At 41.3% G+C, this 27,451-nt stretch overlaps 1 protein-coding gene across 8 annotated transcripts in view; it reads right to left on the bottom strand.

The window, feature by feature from the left end:
• LIMCH1 (LIM and calponin homology domains 1) overlaps positions 1-27,451 on the bottom strand; it is a 188,027-nt gene that overhangs the window by 32,731 nt on the left and 127,845 nt on the right. For 4 of the 8 annotated variants that reach the window (XM_074822412.1, XM_074822413.1, XM_074822415.1 and 1 more), the window contains 7 exons: positions 18,110-18,343; positions 16,875-17,123; positions 15,887-15,922; positions 11,103-11,229; positions 8,067-8,221; positions 7,467-7,869; positions 1,471-1,692 (listed from right to left, as the gene is read on the bottom strand). In XM_074822412.1, coding sequence (XP_074678513.1) covers positions 1,471-1,692; positions 7,467-7,869; positions 8,067-8,221; positions 11,103-11,229; positions 15,887-15,922; positions 16,875-17,123; positions 18,110-18,343 — 1,426 coding nt within the window. The remainder of the gene's footprint in view (positions 1-1,470; positions 1,693-7,466; positions 7,870-8,066; positions 8,222-11,102; positions 11,230-15,886; positions 15,923-16,874; positions 17,124-18,109; positions 18,344-27,451) is intronic. The other 4 variants (XM_074822416.1, XM_074822419.1, XM_074822418.1 and 1 more) reach the window with 2 other exon arrangements.

Raw genomic sequence — 27,451 nt, 5'->3', positions numbered from 1 at the left:
GCAGAAACCGGACACAGAAAAACCTGTGTTCAGCTGGCCACATCATCCTCAAAGCTGTAGAAAGGGAAGGATGAGAGGGCATCAAACAGGTACAAGCACACCGAAGCCCTAATACTGGCTTCTGTTGCTGAACTTCCTCTCAACTCTTTCCACAACTGTACTGGTCTGGAATTCCTAAAAAAAGGAGACAGTAACACTTTCATTCAGTTATTTTTCTGATAGCCATTGTACTTCTATCTATAGCAAGCTGAGGCTCTTCTCCATCCTCCAAACATTCCCATTACCAGCTCTCCCATATCAGATGCAATGCTTACTTGGCTTTTCCCTTATAGCAAATTCATTCTGACAGGAGCAGCCTCTGCTCTGCCATCCCTGACTGCTTTCCTACAAACCATTCACTTTTGACTCTATACCAGCTCCCTCTGACAGGATCAAGTCCATGCTCACAACACATCCCAGCTCCCATGCTTGCTGCAGGCTCCATGGCTTAGTTGTCCGTGGCCAGAGACTGGCATGAAGCAGAGGAGTAAAAGACACAAGCCCTTTGGCATGAATGAACCATCATATCCTGGGACAGATCCCTGTCTGCTCCCTGTTATCCATCTGGCCAATGCTTGGATGAAATCTGAGATGAAAGCAAAAAATTATCATACTCCAAATCTCACCACATTTCTGAGTCTCTTTGTTGTTACACTGAAAAAATCGGTGAGAATTCCCTCTCCTGCCACTTGTTTGCAACCCTTTAACATGCTTTATTTGCAGTCTGGTCCTTATTTCTTGTATTGTTTTTAGTATCACAGTTTAGTATTACAGTTTTGTAACATCTAGATTCCTGCTGTGATATGCTCTAGTTTTATTCCTGCCTTTTTCTCTGGGGAAGAGGGGGAGAGAAAGATGAAAAGATAAAATTAATTTGTTTCTTTGATAAGGCAGTTAAGAAGCACACTGGCCCCCCTGAGCATTTCAATAGCTTATCCCCTTCTCTAATATTTCTGAGAGAAGAATGAAAGCTGAATGCTCAAAACTGCCAGCACATCCACATCCTCTTCTTTGAAAATTGAAAACTGAGATTAATTATAATGGCTTGCACAGTCCAATTATGTTGCTGATCTAATCAGCTAACATCAGGAGAAGCGCTGAATAAATCTGCACAATAGCTGGGACACAGAGTTGATTTCTCCCTGGCCCAGCACATTTAAAGCATGCTTATCAGCTGCATGACATCTAAAAAAAAAGAGACACTGGCTGCAAAAAGTTTTTTGAATCTTCCCCTCCCATTTCTCTACTCACATCTCAAAGGAAGAAGCCTTTAATTTACAAAGGATTTGGGTTTTTTTTTCCTGGTCCAGGCACACCCTCTTGAAATAAAGCAAACATAAGCACTCGGATTTCATTAGTTAGTGATTAAATACGTTATGAGACAGAAAATTGGCAGAGAAAGTAAGGCTGGTTTGTTCGTGTTGGTCTTACTGTTGGCTCTTTGTGCACACTCTGAGTGGCAGGCCTCTGTAAACTGAGCTCAACACTTGTGGGGTCCTTCTTCAACTCTACCGGGGGCTTGTCCCCTCTGGCTACTCCATCAGATTTCAGAGATCTGCTCGGTGAAGGAGTAAATATTACTGTTGTACACTCTTTATCCTTCTCTTCCACGCCGTTGAAATTTTCTCCATTCATGCTGACTTTTCCATCTACCTGCAGAATACAGTTAAATAAATATGCTGAGGCAATTAGCATTCAAAGGAATTTAGGAAATTAGGACTTCAGCATGATATTAACAACTGTCAACACAGTCTGTGCCATCAGTGAAGGACAGAGCCAAGCACACATTTCATTCAACAGGCCAAGATAGACGAAAACCCTATTCCAGGGGAGTCATAAACAAAATACAGACAGAAGGTAATAATTTTTCTGGATTCCCCGGTTTCCCACATTTCGTTCTCCCAGTCACATACAGACACCCTTTGTGTGCATCACAGATCAATGGATTTTAAAAGAACAACAAAGATTATGTTAAATTTAGACCAAAACTGACGGGTTTTGCATTGTCTCATACAAAAGGCAAGCAGGTTCTCCAGGACTAATTACACTGATGAACTGCTATGGACCCTGACGACCTCATCACAGTATTAGTAAACTGCTTTCTGAAGCAGTCATGTGAACTTTGAAGGGTCAGGAGCAGCAAAGTTCATCCACTTGTTTCTTTACTGTTCATAACAGGGAATCAAGGAACCAACAAATGAAACTTGGCATTCTACCTTCTCCTTGAGGCAATAAAAGAAATGGCTGTTTTCCTACAAGATGATTTTATGCAGTCTCCATGAAAAGGAGAGCACAGAAACAGTTTAACTACTCTGTTCTCAGGGTCAAGCTAGCTCCTTGGTGGGAACCCTTAAGCAAGGAAGAAAATACAAACTAAGCTCTAGCTTCTTCCTTTGCACTGACACAGCTTCCTCTTGGGACTTTAATACTTCATAATTATGTTCTGAATGGAGGTGTCATGTAAAGACTTCCTTCAATTTGGAGGGCTGTTTGTAGAGGCCATGGTATATATGGAAAAGGTCTTGCTACAAAGAACTCACAAGACATTCACCATAAGAGGGCCCAGCTGGAGAGAGACCAGGAGGGGACCAGGTATCAGTAACACCATACTGCTCCTGCTTTGCTATAGCACAGAAGTTTATAGGCTTGTCAGCAGGGGTGAGTTTAAATAGATTTGAAGGAGGGCTTTGCTACTCTGTGCACAGAGATCTTTCCTTGCAAAACGGTCATCATGGGAGACAATGCAAAGGTGAGGGAGTAAATATGGTCAGAACCTTCTCTGCTAATCATTGGGGGAATAATGGCATAGATCAGTGATTTCTTAGAGAAGCTGTCTGGGTTATATATGGTGATTAGTCATTTCAGATTTCTCCACAGATACTGCATACACAAAAAACACATGTAAAAACAAGCTCAGAGGTAAGCCGTTCCATGAGAACTTTTCTCTTATTTCACTGTTACTGAGAACTGACGCAACAAGTGTCAAAACTGCTTTATAGAACTGAAACACAGTTTAAGAAAACAAGTTCTTTCCATCACATCTTCCCTGCCCCACTTCTTATTTCACCATTTACTTATCTTCAGTACTTTACTTCTTGAGTAAACAGCTTGGATACCTCAAGAGTGGTACTCCAAGTTAGTATATGCCATCAGTGCTAAGCTGAGGGCAAACTCTTCCTGTTGACTTCTTGTATACGTGCATCCAGAGGTCTGTTCTCTATCTGAGGGTGATTAACTAAGGGGCTGTCTCCAAGGCACTGGGCATCCTCAGCTCTGACAGATGTGCAGGGAGGTGAAAAGAGTTAGCTCTCAGGCAGAGGAGAAACAGCCCGGCTCTGCAAGCAGTTTCACCCCTTCTGACTGCTTTTCAGATGAAAAGGTTTCCTCCCTTTCCTCACGGCTATCATCCACTCAACACTACCACTCTTAGGGTTTATTTCCAAACACAAGTGTAAGCAGACACAGAATCACAGAATCATCTAGGTTGGAAAAGACCTTGAAGATCATCTAGTCCAACCATTAACCTAGCACTGACAGTTCCCAACTACACCAGATCCCTAAGCGTTACGTCAACCCGACTCTTAAACACCTCCAGGGATGGGGACTCCACCACCTCCCTGGGTAGTGCATTCCAACACCTAACAACCCGTTCTGTAAAGAAATGCTTCCTAATATCCAGTCTAAACCTTCCCTGGCGCAACTTGAGGCCATTGCCTCTTGTCCTATCGCTTGTTACTTCGTTAAAGTGACTCATCTCCACCTCTCTGCAACCTCCTTTCAGGTAGTTGTAGGGAGCGATGAGGTCTCCCCTCAGCCTCCTCTTCTCCAGACTAAACAACTCCAGTTCCCTCAGCCGCCCCTCCTACGACATGTGCTCCAGACCCTTCACCAGCTTCGTTGCCCTTCTCTGGACACGCTTGAGTAATTCAATGTCCTTTTTGTAGTGAGGGGCCCAAAACTGAACACAGTAATCGAGGTGCGGCCTCACCAGTGCCGAGTACAGGGGTAAGATCACTTCCCTGTCCCTGCTGGCCACGCTATTTCTGATACAGGACAGGATGCCATTGGCCTTCTTGGCCACCTGGGCACACTGCTGGCTCATGTTCAGCCGGCTGTCAATCAACACCCCCAGGTCCCTCTCTGACTGGCAGCTCTCCAGCCACTCCTTCCCAAGCCTGGAGCACTGCTGGGCGTTGTTGTGGCCAAAGTGCAGCACCCAGCATTTGGCCTTATTGAACTTCATACAGTTGGCCTTGGCCCATCGCTCCAGCCTGTCCAGGTCTCTCTGCAGAGCCTCCCTACCCTCGAGCAGATCAACACTCCCACCCAAGTTGGTGTCATCTGCAAACTTACTGAGGGTGCACTCAATCCCCTCGTCTAGGTCATCAATAAAGATGTTAAACAGGAGTGGCCCCAAAACCGATCCCTGGGGGACACCACTCTTTACTGGCCACCAACCAGATTTAACTCCATTCACCACAACTCTTTGGGTCCGGCCATCCAGCCAGTTTTTACCCAGCACAGTGTGTGCCCATCCAAGCCTTGACCAGCCAGTTTTGCCAGGAGAATGCTGTGGGAAACGGTGTCAAAGGCCTTACTAAAGTCAAGGTAGACAACATCCACAGCCTTTCCCTCATCCAATAAGCAGGTCGCCCTGTCGTAGAAGGAGATCAGGTTTGTCAAGCAGGACCTGCCTTTCATAAACCCATGCTGACTGGGGCTGATCATCTGGTTGTCCCGCATGTGTTTTGTGATGGTACTCAGGATGAGTTGCTCCATCAGCTTCCCGGGCACCAAACTCAAGCTGACAGGCCTGTAATTTCCCAGATCATCCTTCTGACCCTTCTTATATATGGGCATCACATTGGCCAATTTCCAATCTGTTGGGACCTCCCCGGTCAGCCAGGACTGCTGGTAAATGATGGAAAGCGGCTTGGCGAGCACCCCAGCCAGCTCCTTCAGCACCCTTGGGTGTATCCCATCCGGTCCTATAGACTTGTGTGTGTCTATGTGATGCAGTAGGTCACTGACTACCTCCTCCCGGAATGCGGGGGGGTCGTTCTCCCAGTCTCTGTCTTCTGGCTGAGGAGGCTGGATTCCCTCAATACAACTAGTCTTGTTATTAAAGACTGAGGCAAAGAAGGCATTAAGTACCTCAGCCTTCTCATCACTTGTTACCACGTTTCTTCCTGTGTCTAGCAGGGGATGGAGACTCTCCCTGGTCTTTCTTTTGCTACTGACATACTTATAGAAACATTTCTTGTTGTCCTTGATTGCTGAAGCCAGATTAATTTCTGGCTGGGCTTTAGACCTCCTGATTTCCACCCTGCATAGCCTCACAGCACCTTTGTAATCACTGTGAGTGGCTAGCCCCTTCTTACAAAGGCTGTAAACTCTCCTTTTCTCCCGGAGCTGCAGCCAAAGCTCCCTGTTTAGCCAGGGTTGTCTTCTCTGTTGCCGGCTTCTCTTACAGCAAAGTAAGAGCAAAACTGAGCAAACTGAGCCCCAAGTCTTCTGGGAGTGTGTGCTGGATTATCTACTAGAGAGGCAGGTCATGAAAGATCTCAGAAATAAAAAAGCCAGGAAAACACTGGCAGGCTGCACTATCCATTTTAGTGTCTCTGTTTAGACTAAGACATTTCTCTATTTATATTAAGGAGGAAAACCAAATGTTTGAATGATCAGGACAGATGCCCTGGCTGCGGAGTTAAACAAACATACTCCTTTCCTTCTGATCTGGAGCAAGTCGACACGTTGTCACCAGAGCTGAGAATCATTGACAGACTGGTGTTTCAAGGGAAAATAATGCTACAGTGCTAATGTGTTAGGGAACAATTCCTAATGAGATAAATCACATTCTTCCACATCAAGCCAACAAGATCTAGACAGACTTTTAGTGGTGGTTGGTGGGGGGTAGAAGCATCTGTGAGTTAGCTTCTCCCCATATATGTGAACTATATAAGCATTAACGTGAAGGTGATACACACTTCTATCTTGGTCCTCTGAGAAGTGGCATAGATCAGAAAAAAAATGAAGATCCATGGTTCCCTGATGTCTAAAATGTAAACTCTAGGGGAATACCAACTGAGGTATAGGAGAAATAGGAATTACCAGTTTCACATTTCAACTAGGTGGGGAGGTTTCTACAAGAGCTGGGACAGACTTCAAGAAATTAGACATCACATCATGCTTTTTCACTACCTGTACAAAACAGACTTATATTTTACAAAGTAAACAATCTGGATATACATGGCAGCAATGCTACTGGGACATCAGCAGGCCTGCAGGGACCCCTGCGTGTCACTAGCAAAGTATCAGACAGCAATGGCCGATGCAAGGGGACCTGAGTTCTGCAGGCTGGGGGTACCCATGCCAGTAGGCTTCGCACTGCTTATGACAAGGCTACAATGAGACTTGGGGAAGCTCCAGGTTTGGTACAGGCACTGTGAGAAGCAGGTTTCTTCAAACTTGACTTATTCTGGACAAAGAACACATCCCAGTTTGTTGCTTTCTCCATCATTGGTTCAGTATTTCACTCCTATTCTCCACACCCACCCAGTCCAAAGATATACTCCTCAGGTTTCATATCCAGTTTCAGTTTCTCCTCCTACCCCCTTCCCCCACAAATCTCATGGCTGGCTCCTTATTCCAGGCATCCCTACTCTCTTACTTCTTTTATTGCCATACTCTTTGCATAGTTCTTGCAACCCTGTGCATTCACTCCCCCTGTCTCACCAGCAAGCCCCAGTTACACTGCTATCCCAGTACCAATCATTCCCCCTAAACATGCATGGACAACCTATATCCCCTCTTTACACCAGTGAAGCAGCTTTCCCCATTCATTCCTGGTGAGAAGCATGTTTAGGACAGAGGCAAGCTGGCTCTTGACTCTGAAGGAGTAGGGACCCTCCACACTGAATACATGCACACTGCAGTGTTTCAAAGGCTTATGACTGGGCTGAATAGGACACACTTGTTTGGGTATGGCAAAAATCAGACCCCTGACACAAAAGCCAGTTCAGGCCTTGCTCTAAAAGCAGGGTCTCCACAGTCCCTTCCCCTTCCCTTTTGTTTAAAAACAAAAAACCATGACAACATACTCTTTCCCAACCTCTTTCTCAGAAAACACCTTGCTTTTTTCTTAGACACCCCCCCCGCCCCTTTCCCTGTCTTTCCCCAAACAAATTTATCCTGAGGAAAAATGACCAGTACAAATATTCCAGTCTGAACAGGTCAAGTTTCTAAGAAGGTTGGTAACCAAGAAGAGACCACTAGACTGAGCAGCACAGAGCATGAAGCTGAGTTTTGTAACATCAGAATGCTGCAACCATTTCCTGCGTAATTGCATGAAACATTTATATGTCCAGATGATTTAGGCAAGACCTCTTTGCCTCCTGATTGACGTTGGCGAGTGCAACATATCCTACCTTGAAGTTCTTTAAAACTTCCTGCGTATTTTTGGGTTGTGAGTAAGGCTTGGGTGTCAGCATAGGCACAGCCTTGGAGACAATGCTTTTGCCAGGAGATGTGCGGCCTGTCGAACTGCTGGGCTCTAGTTCTGTGGTGGGAACAATGGTTGCTTCAATGGTGGCAGTGAATTTTGGAGCAGGCAGTGACTGTTGCCTTAAGTATCTCAGAGGATTTGGGTCTTTCAGTGGGGAATTTGGCTCCACTGAATGGCTTCTTTCCAGAATTTTTGGCATCTGCAAACGCTCAAGGACAGCTTCACTGATAGTGAATCTTTCGATGTACTGCTGGAGGATGCTCTCAGCCTCCTCCTGTGACTTTGCATTCTTGTACGCCTCATGAAGCTCTCGCTCTCTTCTCTCTCTGGCAAGGGAGACAACACAAGAGAGACCATGGCATCAAAATTAATGCTGGAAATCACTCCTATTCCCCCCGCTCCATCAACGTTCTTCCTTCTCCCTCAACCCAGGCCTGCAGGCATAGCTGCCCACAGTTACCTGTCACCTATGGAGCATGCAACATTTTCAGACATGCCACTGCACTTCAGTAAAACAACGTACTTCTCTTCTACAATTTCTCTGTAGGTTTTGATGCTTTTTCTGCGCTCATTTGTTCCATCTCCAGACAATAACCTTTCCATTTTCTTTCTCTCAGCTTCTTTTTTTATTAAATCCTGTGAAGCGCTCCTTCGACGACTCTTCCACCGAGCCAGGTCCTGTGAGAGAAGGAAAGCACCTAAACGCAGTGTTGCAAATAGCTAAAAACTGGCCACAGATACCAATGAACTCAGTCAACTGCTTTGCAATGCTTGTTCCTGGCTGTGGACCAGCCTCCCAGCACCTGGAGGCAGAGATATTTATTTTAAAGAGAAAAGGAGATTATACCATAAAGGGAAGATGTTGCCTGACTGATTTTTCTCCTAACATCAGGATCCAGTAAGGATTTCATAGCTCCACTGGTGTTTTTTCTTTTTGGCTTTGTAGTGTTGCAGAAGCACACTAGGTAATAACACTAGGAAATTTGGCCTAAAAGGACCAGACAGAGCAGTCATTTTCACTTGGACCAACATTAGGGCCAAAACCTGATTTCCCAGGAAGACAAAGTAGAAAAATTATGTTTGGTGAAGAATTTTAATAATCAGATGTGTGTGAGGCAGGAGTTCATTGGAGGAAGGGATGTTGTTTCACCATGAACTACAGCTACACTGACAGCCTGCCTTGGAGAGCTGACAGTCCCATACTTCGCCCATGTGCTATCAGCCAACTACATGCAAGTATGGTTGACCCATACTTTTTTTTTTTTCTTGACAGAAAAATTCACTGTAGTATCTAAACTTAAATTCTTCCTCATGGTCACCCTCCAAAATTTTGGACCCAGATCTGAGCAACACAGGTTAGGGACTAAAGTGGCTCACACCTGGTTGGTATGAGACATGACAGAGCAAAAAGCCTATGGTTTGTATCCAGCTATATAGATATGTCCTTGTTGAAGTAATGATCTTACTCTTTGAAATCTGCCTGCCCAAAATTGTCCAGAAGATCCAATGATTCTGTTTCTTTTCCTTTCTTGTAAAGTCAGCCTGACACTAAACCAGAGTCACAGGAGATACCTGTTATGGGCACCTATGTATTGCATCCTACTTAGGTTATGAATTCACAAGTCCTGGACAGTACAGAGACAAAATCTTTTTCACAATAAAAATATAAAGAAGTTTCCTAAGCTGTAAAATTTCTCTGCAGCCAACTAGTAGAGAAACAAAATTTTACATGTAAAAAATAACCTCTGCAGAACTTCTCTAAAGAAAAATAGTAACTTCCTAGGAAACTGTAGGGGCACATTTGTCATTAACGTTACAGCATCAGGAGATTAGTATACAGATTAATATTTCATGCACTCTAACAAATTCTGGTTTTAATAAAAACAGAGATTCTGTACACATATTCAATTCAAAGGCTATTTCATTAATTACATGGTTTTCCAAATATTTTAATTGCATTTTTATTGGTAAACAGCAGAAGGTACTGCAAGCATAACTGATTTTATTAAAACCAGGAACAAACCTTGTCACTTTTAATTTAGCTTAAAACCACAAACTATTGACATTACACTCAAGGGAATGCTCATTAAAGTATTTCTTCACATGACCTACATCTATCAGTCTATAATCCCCTTCTTGAAACACAGGCCTTTCATTTTCCTCAGTTACTAATTATTCTCATTGAAGTACCAAAGCATTTCTTTATTCAGCTACTCCCACTATTGCTTATTGTTTGGAAATTAGTTTTTCATTAGCAAATTTAATAACAAGCCCTCCTCCTCTTTTTGTAATTAAAACCCAGACATGTTTATCTTTTCCAGCTCTGATGCTTTAGAATAACAATAATAAAAAAAAGCCATGAAACTGTTAATTGTTGGCAAATTTACAACACAGGCATATAAAAAAATATCCAACCATGAACACAGTGTCATCTCCACAAAGCCCTTTGAATGCCAAGGACATTCCAGTAAGGGCATTTTTAGTGGCTCTTCAGAACTTTTAGTTCAGTGCAGAAGGTGCTGAGGGCCTGGAAAACTTAAGCACTTTAGCTCAGAGGATTTTCCATTCAACAGCAAAGAGTTCTCAAAACTCTTGAATGCCCTTGGACTCATTCTTATCTCTGCTGGGAAATTATGGCTTCCCACACATACAGACCTCTCAGCTGAAATCCTTCATTGTTTTACTATGAAAAGTTATTTCTTAGTTGTATACACTATTCTTTTTTGGACTTTTCCTTGAATTTTCTACCAAAAACCTCTCTCAGATGCTTCACAGTAGCTGTCCTTATAATGGGAAATTACTGTAGTAGCTGCTTAAAGAGATGTGATTTTTGTGGGTTTTTTGTTTTGGTTTGGGGGGGTTTTGTGTTTTTTTGGTATTTGGTTTTGGGATTTTTAAATTAAAAAATATGCCCCAAATTCCTCATTTAAAAAAAATCAGTCTTTAGGAATGAACAGGATTGATACTAAAACGCTTGATACTAATCTACCTGCAAATCATGCTTTTCTGTCCTTACTAATTTGCTGAGGATAATGCCAAATGCCAGGACAGCTTAAAAAAAACTGAGGAAAGAGGGTTTGGAAAGGACTTTTAACCCAAGCAGGGTGTAACTAACTTGAGGGGTTATTTGTTTGCTTGGACAAGATGGAAAACATTAACATTTTCTGTATTTATGCAAATTTATTAAAGCCAAGTCCAACCTATTTATTCATTGCCCTGCTTAGTCTTGTATTTTGTCACTTTGGGCATTTACTAATAAAAGTTAGAAGCTATTCTGCTTCCATTTTTACCTAATCACAGTTTAATTACATTTTTTAAAAAGCAAAATACATGGAGCACAGGCAGAGACACCAGAAGACCTTCGTATTCTGCAATTTACATCAAATTATGAACTTCTATGCTTTTAACAACAATCCATTGGGGGAAAAAAAGAAAGAAAGGAAAAAAAGCTCCTGATTATTTTAGTGCTAGAGAACAACTGTAGATTTAGCAGGTTGCACTTTTTTGCCTAGCTAGCTGGCCTCAATTGCCAGCACTGCAGACAATATTGCATACTCACATCTTGCCATCTGGTCTCATCCTCTTTCAGCTGGTTGTGTATGTTCTGCAGTTTCTCATGGCGAGCTTTGCTATGAGGTTGAGTCACAGCTTCTTCTTCACATCTCATGTCAAACATGCTCATACTCCTAAACAAGGGGGAATTAAGAAGTAGTGCAGCGTTATTTACAGGCTTATATTCCTTCAGCTTGTTAGAGCTAAAGCCACATGAGGGTGCTACAGCAGAGTCAGACACCTGCACTGTTATGAAGCTCCCAAAAGCAACAGTCCCCTAGAAGGACCAGTTAGCATCCCTATGGCTCCCACAGAGTACTTCAGGCCGTTATACTCCTCAACTTCCTCTTGTTTTTGTTAGCTGACTGCAACTTTGCCTCTCACTAAGAAGCATTACTAACATTACACCTCCATCAATGCTTTTATTAAAATAATTCTAATCAGTGCAGAGTTCATAACATTTTACTTCTGAAGATTTGTTTCTCACTGAGTTTTCAAGACCCCTCCAATTAACACTGCAGACAGAAGTTTCCATTTTAGTGTAAAACAAGAGAGGCTTGAGAAGTATATCTGGGGCAGCATGGTTGACTAAATGCTATTGCTACAAAACCAGAGAGAGCATGCCCAGAGAAGTACACACAGTGCAAACAGAATGGTACTTCCTCCTCGCCCCTCCCTGCCTTGAAGAAACTCAGAGCTATCAGCACCAACTTATTAATAGAGCTAACCTAACAAGGAAAAGCTAACGTTCAGGACAAAACAGTTTCTTTTTATACATTCTATTTCTGACCCTGACCTTTGGAGAGTTAAAGGAAAAAAAGGTCATGGTTTGATATTATACATCCATTCATATTATGTAAAGATGACACATGAAGATAACGTACTTAATACTCCCCCCCCCCACTACCTATTAGAAAAAATGACCTCAGTTGTGCCATTAAAAGCAAAAGCAAAAAAAAAAAGCCATGCAGTTTCACATGAAGTGATTTCACAGCAGTCTTCAAATGACCATCCACAGCTTTAAGTGAGCCAACTAGCAGGAGAAGCAATGAAGATAAAATTGTAGGCGACTGCGTCCATAGTAATCAAAGTGATTAGACACAGAAAGTTGTGCATATATATATTCAGCCAACATTTGTATTTAGGCAAGCAAAGATGAGAATGAATCACTCTCAAGGGAAGGATGGAAAAGGACATGCACAGATCCCATCCTGTTAGTAAGTATTTACTCAGAAATGAAGGACAGAATACACATCCTATTGTCTGTAGGCATGAACAGCAAGGTTAGCATATTACCGTGCTTTGCCCCTTAGAGTGCTGAGCGGTACACTAGGTTGGGTTACTCTTTGGGTAGTTTAAGGGTTGTATTGCTCAGGATAGATTGGAGCACTCCTAAATAACAGAACCTAAAGACGTGGCAAATTTTGTTGTTTTTAAAACTAAAGGCATGTCACCTACTAAGGAACATTCAAATATCAGTCATATTTTGCAGACCGGTGAGGTAGGTTGAGAGATGCATAACTTGTAATAAAGTCACCCTTAAAGGGTTTACGCCAGTTTAAGAGCTTTTGAAAATCACACTAAGAAAAGCCTTTAGTGTTAAGTATTTGCCACCTTGTGCCTACTGGGTCAAACTGGTTGTGTAGCTCCTTTCTTGTATCCTTCCCTCATGTCCAGAGAATTTTTCATTCACGTACAGGAGAAGAAAACAGAAGACCTGAAACAGTGGTAACTGGTTCTAGTATAGTGCACAAGCACTCACCTTCTGCCATTTGGGATGGGAAAATAAAAATACATTCTACCAAGAGTCCTAATAAAAGGCTAGTATTTATTCCCTGTGTTCACTTGGGTCTCTCAAGGTGCACAGAGACAGCAAACCCAAAGGTTTTATGGCTGTTAACAATGCGAAAAAAAAGGTACTCTGGAAAAGTCTTCAGCCTAGGCCAGGAATCAAACTATACTACAACCCCACATGCATCTTCGACTCTAGTTGTCACCTCCTGCTGCTGGGCCTTCATTGGCATGGATAAACAACCAGGTAGGCACAAACATCCAACTCTGCAGCAACATGTATCTTTCCAAGAGTGCAATCTGAAGGAGCCACATCTCAAAGCACTGTGCTCTGCTCTGACCAACATGTAGTAACCATTAAGGAGAACCACCTGCTTTCCTGAATAAATGGACATGGCCAACTGAAAGGTCTACATCGACTTCTCTGCCTGACAAGTTCATCCTTAGAAAATAATCTAAGAGGCTAAAACTCTGAGCTTCTGACAAAAAACACTTTCACCATGAGTCCCACATCATTTTCTCCTTAGTTCTTTCTTATTTGTAGTTTATCTACAAATGGCTCCAGCCCATCACTAACACCCACATGAACAGAACTAGATTTACTCCTTCCTTCAACCACGCGCTGGGCCAGCAGGCACATGGCATGCAAGCAGACAGGGAAGATGCAACTGCACCGAATTCATGTTCATGATTTTTCTGCCACTAGCAAAGCTCTGGGGATCGTATTCAAACTCCGTCTGGAAGCAAGAGGCCTTTCTGCTGAGCAGCATAACAGACCTGCTGTTCTAACAAAGATCTGGGAAAAAACACTGCACAGATCAACAGTGTGTTTTGGAGGGCTAGAACTTTGGGATGATGTGATTTTTAGGTCACACTATTTTATTCTTGCAAATTACAGTTGTTCTTGTCAGTGATATGCAGCATTTTTCTTTTTTTTCAGCAGGTCTGAACAAGTGTTGGATAAAAAAATTGTCAAGGATTCGAGTATTCAGACTGTTTAACTTAAAAGCGAGAAATAAGGTAAAAAACTTATTTTTATGAGAATATGTTAAAAATCCTTACGCAAGACATTTATTATGTGGCTGCATTACCATTTTACAGGCATACTAACACTTAAGAAACCCCAGTAAAACATAAAAAGCAATAGGCTGTCTGGCTAAAGAATCAGACTCTGGTAAACTAACACTCAAAAATCTCAGCTCACTATTAATTGCTTGTCAGGCTTAAAGTATAAAGCATAAGCCTAAACTCACACTGGATTGTCCTGCTACTACCAGAATTCAGCGCCATCTCTTTGGGAGATGGCAATGGGCCTGATCAGCAGCAACACACTAAGTATTGCCTCTTCTGGGCCTTGCGACCAGGGCTGATGACAGTATCTAGCACACCCTAATCAGTGAAGAGAACTTTGTCAGTCTAACAAAGGACTTTCTAGTTTTGCTGCCAGAATAAACAGCACCTAGTCTAAGACTAAATTCAAGTTACAGAGTTTTCAAAGGAGACTTGACAAACATTTTGGAAGCATTTTAAATGTCAGTTCAATTTATTTTTCCTACATGAGAGCCAAATTTTATTAGATTCTTCATAAGTACTTCTTCTTCAGAAGGAAAAACACAATCTTACATTTATAAGAACTTAAAAGACAGTTTAGGAAAACAGTTGCTCTGTAAACTGTGGCACATCTGGAAAGGATGACAACGAGGCTTGAACATGTATTGTTTTGCCTTTTAAAACAAAATCAGAATCAATGCGGAATAAACAATGTGATTTATTTGTCTTTGCTAGTCTCACATTATACAACCAAACCCACTGCAATGCCTCTTTGAAGGCATCTCCATGTACCTTCTCCCATGTTTGCATTTAATACAGACATGCAAAAATGGAGGAAAACAAATGAACAAATCAATCAGATAAGTAGGCTTTCTGAAATGGCAGGAAAGTCCCCATTGTTAAGTATAACACTTCTGTGTTGTTATGCTCTTTTCATCTCATCTCTTCATTTGACTGAACAGATTTCTGCGGTCAGAGGACACAGGCTTTCCTCAGCATTAAGTTATTACAGATCTTTTAAAGAATATTCAGTTCATGATTCTAGCCTTTATCATTAGAGGAAAGGGTGAAAAATCATACATGAGTCTCTGTATATACTCATTATAAAAAAACCTCAATTTCTTTCTATTTTGTGATTTAATCTGGGAGACAGAGGTCACGTGCATTTCTGTGAACAGAAGGAAGATATTAAGGACATTATTATGTGGGTAGTTCACAACTATTTCTTTGCTTCTAAATGCCTGCACTTTGTAGGAATAGCTAATACTTTCACAGAGCTTTCTAAATGACTGCATACTATTCTGAACTACAGTTTACATGCGTGCAATACACGATTAAAATGTTTGAGTGCAATAAATGTCACAGTCCTACTCCTTCTGTCAAAGGTAAAGCATCGAGGTGAAGAGCTTAAAAAAATTAAGTTTAGTACATTATTAAACTAAACCCAACCTAGAAGGGATTCAAGAGAAAGATTGTAAAATACAATAAAGGGACAGCTGAAGATGCATTTTCCCGGTAATTATTCTGAAGATGACAATGGATTTTATTTTACTTTGGGTTTTCTTTTTTCTTCCTGTCATACTTCATTTTTTTCCTCAACACCCAGCCCAGATTCAACCCAACTCTCTTTACCTGAGAGAGGTGGCTGATTAGAGGCAATGGAAATTCAGAAGAAAAAACAAAAGAAAAGAAAGAGGAAATAATGCTTTAAGCAACAGCTGGACATTAGTGTTACGCTCAGTTTTTATGGGCTTTTATATAAAAATCCTTTTTAGCTGCAACGTAAGCCATATTGCATTCCATTTTTCAGTGCTTTTCTGAAAAATTTATTTGCTGGAACACTGCAAAATAATAATGAGGCATCAACTGCATTTTAAATTAGTAGAAAGACGGGAAAGCATGCAGTGTAAGTTGTTTAAAACAGAATCTTGTGAACACAAGACAACTTACTCTGCGTCATCAGACACAGCAGTTCTGGGGCCGAATCTACAAGACCAAATATAAAATTAGAGTGTTGATAAATACATTAAGTAGTAATTGCAACTGGACTCATATAATTTGGGTAACTGTCACTTGAACATCCAACCTGTACTAGTAAAGATGACCAAAAAAAGAATCAGACTGTTCAGGGATTATGTATTCAGCAAACAAGACTTACCTAATCATCTGGAGGTCAAACTAGATAAGAACACCACCCATCCCTCCCTGACCCCATACTAATGCCCCCATCATATAATACTATATCTAAATGAACTATACCTAAAATGGGTGTAAAAAGTAGTTATTGAAAATAGACAATATATTAACATTTACAGCAAGTGCTATACATGCAATGGATGGAGACAAAACTTAACAGTTACATTGCACAGCAATGCTCAGAATAACCATTACTGAAGCACGGAAGAGACAAATATTATAGGCAGAAACTGAGCAGGATTTCCTTTTGCTGTTGGTGGTGGTTTTTTTGGGGGTGGGTGTGTATGTAGCCGAAGAAAGATACTGGTAATACACAAGTCAGTGTCATTCACTAAAATGGCAGTCTTGTTTAGAGCCATGCAAGTCACATATTTGCATCTGGGATTTACAATAAAAGAACATCAAGTACAAAAGTTGACACTGCAACATTTTCTAATCATGGAGAAGCAAGATACACATCTCTAAAAGCGCAGAGTCCAGCTGAACCTCTACTATTCATAAACCTGTTTTGCAATTCAACATATATACTGTAATCAAATATTTCGTTTCAATTAGCTTTCATTTCAGTATTTCAAAAGAAAATGCATTACACAACTATTCTGTTTGTTTCTAAGAAGTGTGTTATTGACATACAGTATTTTAGTCTGGACTGAAAACACACCAGGCAACGCACAATCTGAATTCTGCAGTGTGCACACGGGCGGGCGTACAAGCTGCGTGATTCACACCATAGAGAGCTCACGTTTGCAGATGCTCATCCTTGGATGACAATGTTTCCATTTTGTTTTCCTCAGGAACCTCCTGAAGCTTAGACATTTGACCAAGGCGGACTTCATTAAGGCTACCTTCACCCACTTGGGGAGTACAAATAGTCTCATCTTGTCCTGCAGGAGGGAGATTGCATTTTTCCTGCCCTGGCTGCCGTTCTTGTGGTGGTTGTATTACGGGTTTTCCAGAGCTATTAATGCAGACTTGTGGACATTTTTCAGGCCTGAGTGAGCCAAAGGCAGCAGTGCAAAGAGATGTATTAAGCAACATTTGAAAAAATCACATATACATAAAGAAAAGCATAACTGTAAGTTAACAAAAAACCCCCCACAAACCCAAATAGCTGATAGGTGACAAGCTAAGTGAGGCAAGTGCATAAAACATAATTTTAATAGAGAGTCAAATGCTTTTACTTCCATTCCTCTATGTCAAAACCACAAATTGCCCTGGACATCACCGAAGACTGAAATATTAAGTACATATTTGAACTAAGCTATTCAACTTCAGGTCTTCTCAACACCAATCCACTGTTCAATTCTATGATAAATGACAGTTTTTCTTCTCCTGGCTAGGCTGTACACTGATTTTTCATCTGTGTATGCACAGGCACATGCATATCTTTCTCCTCATATACTTTGAAGAGGGTGATGAACAGGAACCTTCTTACTCCCACTTGCTTGTGGCTCAATCAGCCAACAATAAACTCTGTTCAAAAGCTTAAACTGCCAACTTCCCCACATAGCCTCACACATCTGAACAAAGGTGCTTAGGAAGACACCGAGCAGGAGGGATCTTGGGATCTCTAGATTTCCTGTTTGGAAGTCACTGGCACCAGTTAAACCACAGATGAGCATCCAACCTACCATATCCAGCACCTCTATTTCTAGCTGGAAAGATTTGTAATGATTAGCTCATATTTAACCAGAAAGTTCTACAAATGTAATGCAGTCTTGCTATGTATATCCATTTCCACATGCTGTTAGAATTTTGCATCTGGTAGAGCTCTGCTCTGAGTCTTTACAGGGCTCTACCAAAAGGGCCAGAAACCCTGCACTGCTGCCTTCTGAGCAGAAGGAGTTGGTGCAGAATCAAGGACAAACATGGAAGAAACCGCTGCTGGGCCAACAGCAAGTATTCCAGATCAAGAGATCTTGACAAACAGCCTACAGGGCCAGCTACAAGGGAAAGAGAGAAACACAACTTTCTTACCTCAGAGTTTTCTTCTCAAGTTCTTTAGTTGTGCCCTGCTTATTCGGCTGCTTTGAAAATGGCATGGGAAGGAACTGCTTAACACTGGGCCCAGGCTGTTTTAGAAAAGCTCCGGTTCTTCTGGCCAACATGTCATCTCTTTGTGGGTCTGGAAATTTCACTTTGTTTTCTGTTCCACCACTCTGCAGCTGAGCGATTTCAAGCTGTTCTTGGCTCTCTTCTCGTGTGACAGTACTGCTCAGAGAGACAAGTGACACTGTTCCATGATAATGCTCACTTGTGCAGCCCAAAGGCAAGTGGCTGCTCAGGCAACATGGGGTACTGTTACTCAAAACACAGTTGCAGAGTGATGGACAAATACCCATGTTTAGCTACAGTGCAGGGAGTGAGAGCAAGAGGAAACTATCTTGAACGCCACACTTATGTAGGTGATCTGTTAGAAGTTGGGGATTACATAAAAATATATGTGAGGTTATTCACTTGAAAGCTGGCATAAAAGTTGGGACAAAGCACCATGGATTGCAAAAGAAATCCCCCCAAAAGATGAAAGACTGTTTTCATGCTGAACAGCAATTAACAACTGAAGTACTTAAATATTACGAAAGAAAACAGACTGTTTTATGTTCATAGGATACATTCCTGTAAGTAATTTCATAAAACAGAACACATGCCATGATGAATGAGTAAAACGCATCCTTAAAGGCTGTGTGAAGAATGGAACAACATTGCTGACTGATCCCAGCAAATGCTACACACAAACCAGGCATGAAGCTCAGAGGGATCTGCTTCTGTTCTCTGACCTTTCTGTTTCCTGCAGAGTTTTCAAATCCTTCTCATGAGCTACTGGCTCCCCTTGCCACTGCTGCAGCAGATGAGGAGCTACTGACAGGGGAGGACAATGTATGGGAACGGGGCTAGTGGTACACCTCTGAAAAGCTCCCATCCTTCTAACCAACATATCATCTCTCTCAGCGTCTGACAAATGCCTTTCACATTCTTCCTTGGTGCTTTCTTGACATTTGTTCAAACTGCATGGGGTTTGTTTCTCAGAGGTGATGCCAAAAGCTGGGACAGGTAATGGCATTCTCCAGCAAGAGTCATCTGTACCTGATTTGGCTACCTCACTAGCGATGAGATTGAGAGAAGGGGTGAGATAGACAAAACAGTCTCAGGTCAAACGAAAGGTAAGAAGAGGAGTCCTCCAACTCAGTTTTCAAATGTTTTATAAACACACAAACTTAACTGAATGAATTACTTGCTAAAAGCATTCATTAAAAATTCTTGCTATAGCCACAGACTAAGCGATTAAAGAAAAGCCAAAGAAATGTAAGCTCTGTTAATATGTTAACTTCCCAGAGCTGTAATTCTCCTCCAGATAAATGCCAGAAACACAGAGCACCAATACACCCTGGTTTCAGCATTGCATCTTCAAAAAGAAAGTAAATTCATTAGGTTTGAAGAAAGCATTTTTTGAACATCAGTAAGGCCAGCAAGCTGAATGACAAATTCCTAATGTGCTGAAAGCAGGCAGAGCAAAGCCACTGGAATTTAAGAAGCACAAAAAGCTTGAACGACAGCTCAGACTCTGAGACACCAGTGATTTCATCACCCATCAGAAATTTTGAGGCAAGCTCTCACAAGACCTTTGCACAGCGTTGTTTTGCGTAACCCTAAACATGTTAAGATACTGTGAAGGCGTCAGATGACTTCTGAACAAGGCCGTGCGCGTAAACAGCTCTTAGGTCTATGCTGCAGTCCACCCCCATGCAGATCAGCATCTGGCAAGAACAGGTCTCACTTTCCAGCTCAGCAGCATTTCCTAAGCCACACCAAATACCTGGACTTATTCTGTGGCTTAGATACTTCATTGCTGTGTTCAGCAAACCTGAGATTGCCAACAGTAGTTGAAGGAGAGCTTTCAACACCAGAGTGACTCTCCACACTGTCTTTCTTGCTTTCCTCTTCTGTTCCACTCTTGGATGAAGTTCTGCCAATAATGAGCTTGTCCCATTTCTGTTGATCAATCTCAGTTACTGGCCCAAAATGCACAAACTTCTGCTTGGGGCTACCAGCCTTTCTGTTTGCTCTGGTTTTGCGGACAGCAAAATCATCGTAGACTGCTGCTTTCCCCGTGATTTCAGCTGGTGGCAGAGTGTCACTGGGACATTTGAAATCTTCTTCACTAGTCAGAATGAGGAATAAAAGAATCCCCCAACATGAGACCCCAGAATAAAGGAAATGAAATGCTCCTAAGGTTTTGAAGGGATTTTATTTTAAAGTTCAAGGACACAGGTACAAACAGTCACGGCATACTGAGGCCCAAACGACGGACAAAATCTGAAGATACTGTTGTTGAAAGACCTGTTGGGGAAACTCTGGGAGCACATCCATGCAACCTCTTCCTTAGGGGAAGGAACACAGCATACAGCTCATTCAAGACTCAGTTCTTCACCCTAAAAAAGCCATAGTTCCCTTATCTGCTCCCGTAGACCCGGGCCACACGCTATGCGGGACTGCATGGCACCAGTAAACCCATCTTGTCATGGGGGAGTTCCAGTGGCATGAGAGCACTAGCAAGGGCAATTCACTTATCCTAAATCAAGAGGACCGAATCTTGATTTTAATAAATCACCTCAAAAGTAATGAGGAGACTACGAATATCCTTGAGACAAGAGAATGATTGAGTTTTCATAGTCTGTATTAGAGTTAAAATTACATACAGTAACCACATTGTTAGAAGAATGCCTGAACAGCTGGCCACCTTTAATTGGAAAATTGCACGTGCCTAAACAGGAAGGCTAGGAGTTGTTATCCTTTCCTACTGGAGTCACAAATCACCTGCGTATATTATAGCTCATCTCCACAGGGAAATACCTTAGAATAACTGCTTTATACCAGCTCCCTTTGCAGAGGTTTAATTTACAAGAGCACATCTACAGCATACAGCGAGGCTCCTGAAACCCCTGCTGCAGTGACAAACAGTGCTGGTGTATTTACTTAGCACTGGAGTACAATGCCATGCAGATACATTAGCTCAGGTCTCAAAAGCAGTATAACCACATTAATGCAAAGAGATGCTGATCCTCAGGTAATAAAGGTATAATGCCCTAAGTCCTGAAGATAGCTTGGTTAGCAGCAGCATAGTGCTACAGAGTTAGTGGTGCCACTCGGACCTTTGCGCGGTTCAACTCTGAGCAGCTTCAAAGCAGATTGAACCACAAGACAAGAGGGACCTTTCTGATATATTAAGAGCATCCATCAGGGAAGCGACTGTGAAACTACTACAGTGCTCTAAATGATGGACACATTTTCATTTCACGATAGAGAGCATCCCTGTACAGATTTTGGACTCCTCCTGAAAACTGAAATAGGTAAGGACTGGTTGTCATCAAGGCATTCTTCAAGTTTAAAACCACAAGCACACACAGCAGATTGTGACAAACTAAACATGCTTCTCAGGGTGCCAATCCTGTCCATGGGCAGAAACCATACCTGGGCTCCCCTGACAGTTTCAATCTTTTCCAGGTGTCCAGATCTGCTTTTGTTATAGAGGCATTAACAAAAATCACATCTTCTCGCAGCTGAGGAACGGTGCTTTGAGATTTCTGTTTAGCCAAATCATCTCTCTCAGTATCAGGCCCTTTCACCTGCTGTTCCTCCTCTGACTCAGTCTTCTCAGTTTGCAGAAGTGGGTCCTCTTTGCTTGTCACTATTTGCCTTGCTGATGCCATGTGAACCCGTCTTCTTCTGATTTAATGCACATTCCAGGTCAGCAAGAAAAGATATTTTGAGGGAGCAATCAGTGTCAGTAGAAGAGGTTCAGAGCACAAGAAGATAAAACTGAATTTATAAGATTAGTTTTACATTACTTTTAGGAAGTAAACATGGAATAATTCATTTGAAGTTGAAACCTCTCCTCTATGCTACCTCGCTCAAGCACTATTGAGACCACTTCTTTGCATGACTTCTATTCCTAGCTCAAGCAAGAAAAGCTTTCTCTTAAATAGTTACAAATATCTCATTTTCATATTATTAGCAAAGTGAATTCAAGTTTTGCTCGCAAACATACTACAGAATTTCTTTGATCTTAGAGTCATGTCAATAGTATTAGAATATTAAAATTGGGTTATGTGCTCTTCAGATGCTTTGCCAAACTAGTCATTAGCATATGTTAATATAATCAAATTACCAGCAGCTGAAAGGCACATTTTGCATTACTGAAAAGAGCTACTAAATATTAAGAGAAGTTTTCTGAATGTATCAGTTATTACAGTCAAGGTCCACTGTAATGTGTATACAGTGGTTTTATCTAGGATCACGTCTCTTTGCACAAATAAAACAAAGATACTTGTTTCCTGAAGAAGATCTATGCCTAGTAGATACTTGTGTTCAGCAACTTCTTAAAGGTCTGTATCACTGAACTGAAGAAAGAGGAGATTTTCTAGGCTGAAACCTTGTAAACCATGCTCCATTTCCAAAAATGATGCTGTATAAGAAACAGTAGGACTATGTGCAAAACAATTTGGTGCAGTATAACAGGGAAGTATATTCAGTGTCTTAACTAAAGACTTATCTGGGTCTGTTTTATGCAGCGTATTAAAAGGGCATTCGATGAAATAAATGCATCCAAAAATGTGCATTGCAAATGCTCAGCAAAAGGGATAAGATGAAAAACCTATCTTCTAAGTTTATTCTTCACTACTAATGCTCATGAGGTGTCTCATGAGCTTAGAAAACAGAAATGTGTAATCTTTATGTTATTTACACTCACAGTCGATTTAAGCTCCTGGTCCTGATACTCTAACAAAAAAGTACAGTTGGTAATCTACATGTCTTTTTTTTTTTTTGTTCACTTTATAATAAAGCATTTGCATTTACTTTACCCTGTAAGTATTTTGTAGCCAAGACAGCTTTAGTCCTACACAGCAATAAGCCATGTGAAAATAAGCATTATAATAGAAAGAAAAAAAATAACGAATGCACACCTTGCATGTTCCTGCTTTTCCATCTGCAGTGGCTTTTTAACATCTTCCAGTTTACCTTTATCTTTACTTATATAGGGTCCAATTAAAAAGGAGTTAAATGGAACTATGTGTTTGGGTTGATTCATTCTGGCTCTCCGGGCGGCAAAGTCATCCTTTTCTAAATCAGGAACTCTGCTGGCTGCTTCATCTTCTGAACCAGAATCCTTCCCTTGATAATAAGTCATGAAGGGATTGTCCTTGCGAAGGATGATGTCTGGGGTGCTTCTGTTGTCTTCACATGTTGGCTTTTTACTGACACAGAGTAAAATTAAATAAATCTCTTGATGCACCAGGGGAGGAGAGGGCAGTGGCAGCACTCATCTCCAGGTCATAAAACAAGCACAGTTAATCAAGTATGCTCCAACAGTAAGGCTGCTGTTAGATCGGGCAAAGCCTTGCTAAAAATAAAATTTATCATATACAGGTAACAAATCTGCAAGGACACAGAAAATCAGCATGTTGGATCTTTACTTATTTTAGCTATAGCTAAAAGAACCAGTAAGAATTAGTTTAACATACTAGATGCAGTAAATGTAGTACTGGAAATGGCAGTATTAAACTTGAACATGTGAAGAAAGAGATTTGATGCAAATACCTGATCCTGGCCAACATTGCTGAATTCTGAAATATCAGATATTTGGCACTTTTCCTTCTTAATGGCTCTATTTTTTTTAAAAGACATGAGTAATCACTGAGACTGCCTGCCCTAATATTCTTAACTGCTTTTCTTCTCACACATATCCACACTTGATTCTTTCCCTGACTAACCTTCCTTTTGCCCCAGAATAAGCCCTCTATGCCAAATGCTGACATACAGTAGCACTAGTATACCAGTGATACTGGCATGCTGGAACACACTGCCATCGGCCTCGGTCAGAAACGCAATTGGTAGCAACACAGCCTTGTTGTTACTGAAGATTACGACAATAAAGACACTTGAGAGCTTGTGCCCAGAAAAATTAAGCTTATTTTAACTTGTAATGGTCAATACTCTTAAGGAAACTGGAAAGACAGATGTCAAGAGGTAGGCAACTCTCTCGTTTAAAAATCAAACTGTATTTATTGATATTTTAGGAAGTTGGACATCAAGCAGTAGACTGTTCCGTGCAGTACTTTCATAGGCTGCAAATATCTTGCATTTCCTCCTTCATATAGCACACCTTGCTATACAAAGGGAAAAAGAGGGTATCACAAAGGATTAAACAGACTGACATTAAGAAAGCAAATCTAAACAGCTCAGGATTGCTTTGAGTTTCTCTACTATTTTAAAAAACAGTATTGGTATAATTAGCTGGTTGTTTAAACATTTTGAAGTCCTGCAAGCCCACCATACATGCCACTTATTTTACAGCCTCAGCTGCCCTTTCAAAGTACTGCTCAACAAAGTTGCTGGAGAAAGTTATGGGGAAGCCATAAACCATCCCTGACAAGTCAGCCTGGCTCAGGCTCAGAGGACAGAGGAGCAGTGTGAAACTGCCTGTCCTTGCCTTGTCATGCTGCAACGCACAGGACCCCCTTTGGCAATGTGGAGAGCACGCTCTCAAATTAGCCAAAGACAACTTTTTCCTCAGATCTCTTTGAAGGATCAAGCTTCCATTTAAGGCAACAGATGACACTGGCCGATGGCACTCCAAAGGGAACTGCTGTCCCTCTCCCTCAGGAGCATCTCTGTTCACAACAGCTTCAGAAACAGCTGGAACAGACGGCTCTGAGCTGCTGTATGCTTTGCATACACCCTCCATTAGCAAGGGAGGTCCAGTCCCTCAGCTTCCACTTAGAACAATACTCTACAAGAGCCTCCCACTACTCTTTCTTCTGTAAAAGAATATGGTAAGAAGTTTATTAAGTATGCTGACTTGTATTTAACAAAATCAGCAGGCCTACAAGGTCATCTTCAGGTTCAAATTTCACTGCTCAACAGGTATATTACATCACTAAATTCTAAATCACAGGTTGTCAATATACAAGCATAATTTGTCCAAATCCAATTTACTTTATAAACCTGCAATACAGTAAGTACAAGATGACCACCAGGGAAGAAGTCTGATTTTCCATTTATGGTTTCCTAAGCCATCTTTTTTTCCCCCCAGTAAAAGAATATGAAAATTTTAGAAAAAATATACTGATCTGAAGTAGATACACTGTGCCTGAAGTTTTAGGCACAAAGGAAAACAGTTATCTGAAAGTCATATATTCTGGGACTTGTTCTCCCAGATAAGTCAGGGTACATATGATTAACTTCATTTTTTTTTTAAATCAGACTCCACTACTGGTACCATTACCCTTTCTGAAATCTAGTAATTTGGAAATAATTTTCAGAACCCTGGACATAAAGGGCATGTATAAAATCATGTAATACTCCATTAAATCTTGTTTATATTTACTTCATAAATGAAAATCAGTAAGATGAGTATTTATTCAGCTGGTTAGGTTGGGAGTACTGTTTCATGCTTTTAGTTTTTAAGAGCTACGTATAACTGAGTGATTATTCAATAAAAACTGCTGGATTTTTCAGTCTCATGTCCGCCAATGGTATTGAAGCTTGAGAACATCAAATGTAGCATTTCTGAGAAGGGTGCTTTTGGCAACAAAGAAATACAGAGTTGTAATATTCAAAAGAGCAACTATGAGTCACTGTAATGAGTAACTAAAGAACCTACAGCTTTTAGTATGTAACTAGACTTCAGCAATCAGTTTCTAGGTTAGGAATATTTTCCATTAATTTACATTTTGTTTTTAGTGGAATCAGAGATTAGCTGTGACATTTTGGGGTCTCCTGAATCTGTCATGGTCTGAAAAGTGCTTTTGAAGGCCAGTTTACCACAGACATAGTGAAGACTCTAGATTTGAAGCTTGCAATGGACCAGAATTCCCTGTAGATTTGCAAATTGCTCTTGCACACCTGGCCGCAGCCCTTGCAGAAACACCATCCCCATCTATGCTGGTACAGCAGGTGCTTCCAAAGTGTCAGACTGGGGGCGTTTGAACTCCCTGAAGCAGGGTCTCATACAGGCTTATGGATCCTTATATTGCATTTCAGAACAACAAAAGAGTTTTGCATGTTTATGCACAGTCAAGATAAGAGTGCGTGTCCGTTTTGCAACAAATGTGCCAAAAATGTTTGCTCACATTCCTCTCTCACATCCTCCTCTCCATCATCTATTACAACACACTTAATTAACTTCTTTTTAGGGAGTCTCCATGAATCTGATCCTTACTTTTCAGATTCAGGAGTGTAAATAAGAGGCAGATGCAGACAATAAGCAAGCAAGGAGGATCACACATCAATAAAACAACATGCTATAAAACGATAAAATATAGTCCTTTGGGAAGGGGAAATGTTTTTTGGCATGCATTTGTATAGCACTTAGTTCAATGGAGCCCTTTCCTAGAACATGCTACAGCAGTGGAGATAAGTACTTAGATTCCAAGCAAAAAATACATTTGCATACAAGTTCAAATCCTTCCTATGACAGACCCAGAAAGGTCCCCTACTGAGTTTCAGCTTTAGGAACAATTAGATGTCTTGTAGAACTCAAAGTCACAGTGGGTGTCCTCCAGAAGTCAATATGTTGAGAGGAAACAGCCTGTAAACAACTCAGAGGAACTGAAAGACAACTGACTATCTCAGGTGAAAAAAAGAGAGGCTGGCTTCATGGAAAGATAAGGGAATAAGAGGGGTGAAAGAAAAAAAAAGTCAGAATACAGAAACAAGAGGGACTGAGAATTGGTCAGTGTCAGTAGTGCATGAAAATTTGAATTTGATGCCAAGAAGGAGAGAGAGAAAATGGAGACGTTCAAAGAACAGGGACTGATAATGAGACATTAAGAGAGATGATTAAATGCTCTCCTGTATCCTAAAGGGTCACTACCAAATTCTTCCCTTCTTCTCACCCATTATCCTTCAAATTACACATACAAATCGTTTTCCTTACAGACCTCTTTCTGCTTTCAGCCTTTTCTGCTGTGTCTTCCTACAATCTGCAGGAGCAGGCTCTTACTTCACTATGGTGAAGCTTGGGCTACAAAGCTCTGCTCTTTGACCCTCAGTTGGGGCAGAAAACCAGCAGCTCTTCCTTCCTCCAGCTGCCAAAACCCACGAGTTGCTTCCACTGAGAGCAAGGAAGGAAAGCAGCTTGTTATTTTTCCTCCCTTCTCCTTCAGCCCTGTTAGGACCACAGATTGTCCAAGGAAAGAGGAGACCCGGCTTGCTGTCAAAGAACCACACATTTCATCATATGTGCTTCTTTCTTGGAGATCGAGCCAGTAGATCAAGCACAGGGTTGGAAAAGGGACTCTCAATGTGCTGAGCATCCTC

This window comes from Strix aluco, chromosome 4 (assembly GCF_031877795.1).
Source record: "Strix aluco isolate bStrAlu1 chromosome 4, bStrAlu1.hap1, whole genome shotgun sequence".
Taxonomy (NCBI): Eukaryota; Metazoa; Chordata; class Aves; order Strigiformes; family Strigidae; genus Strix; species Strix aluco.
Note: the sequence above shows the minus strand (reverse complement) of the source record. Positions and strands in the feature narration are given on the sequence as shown.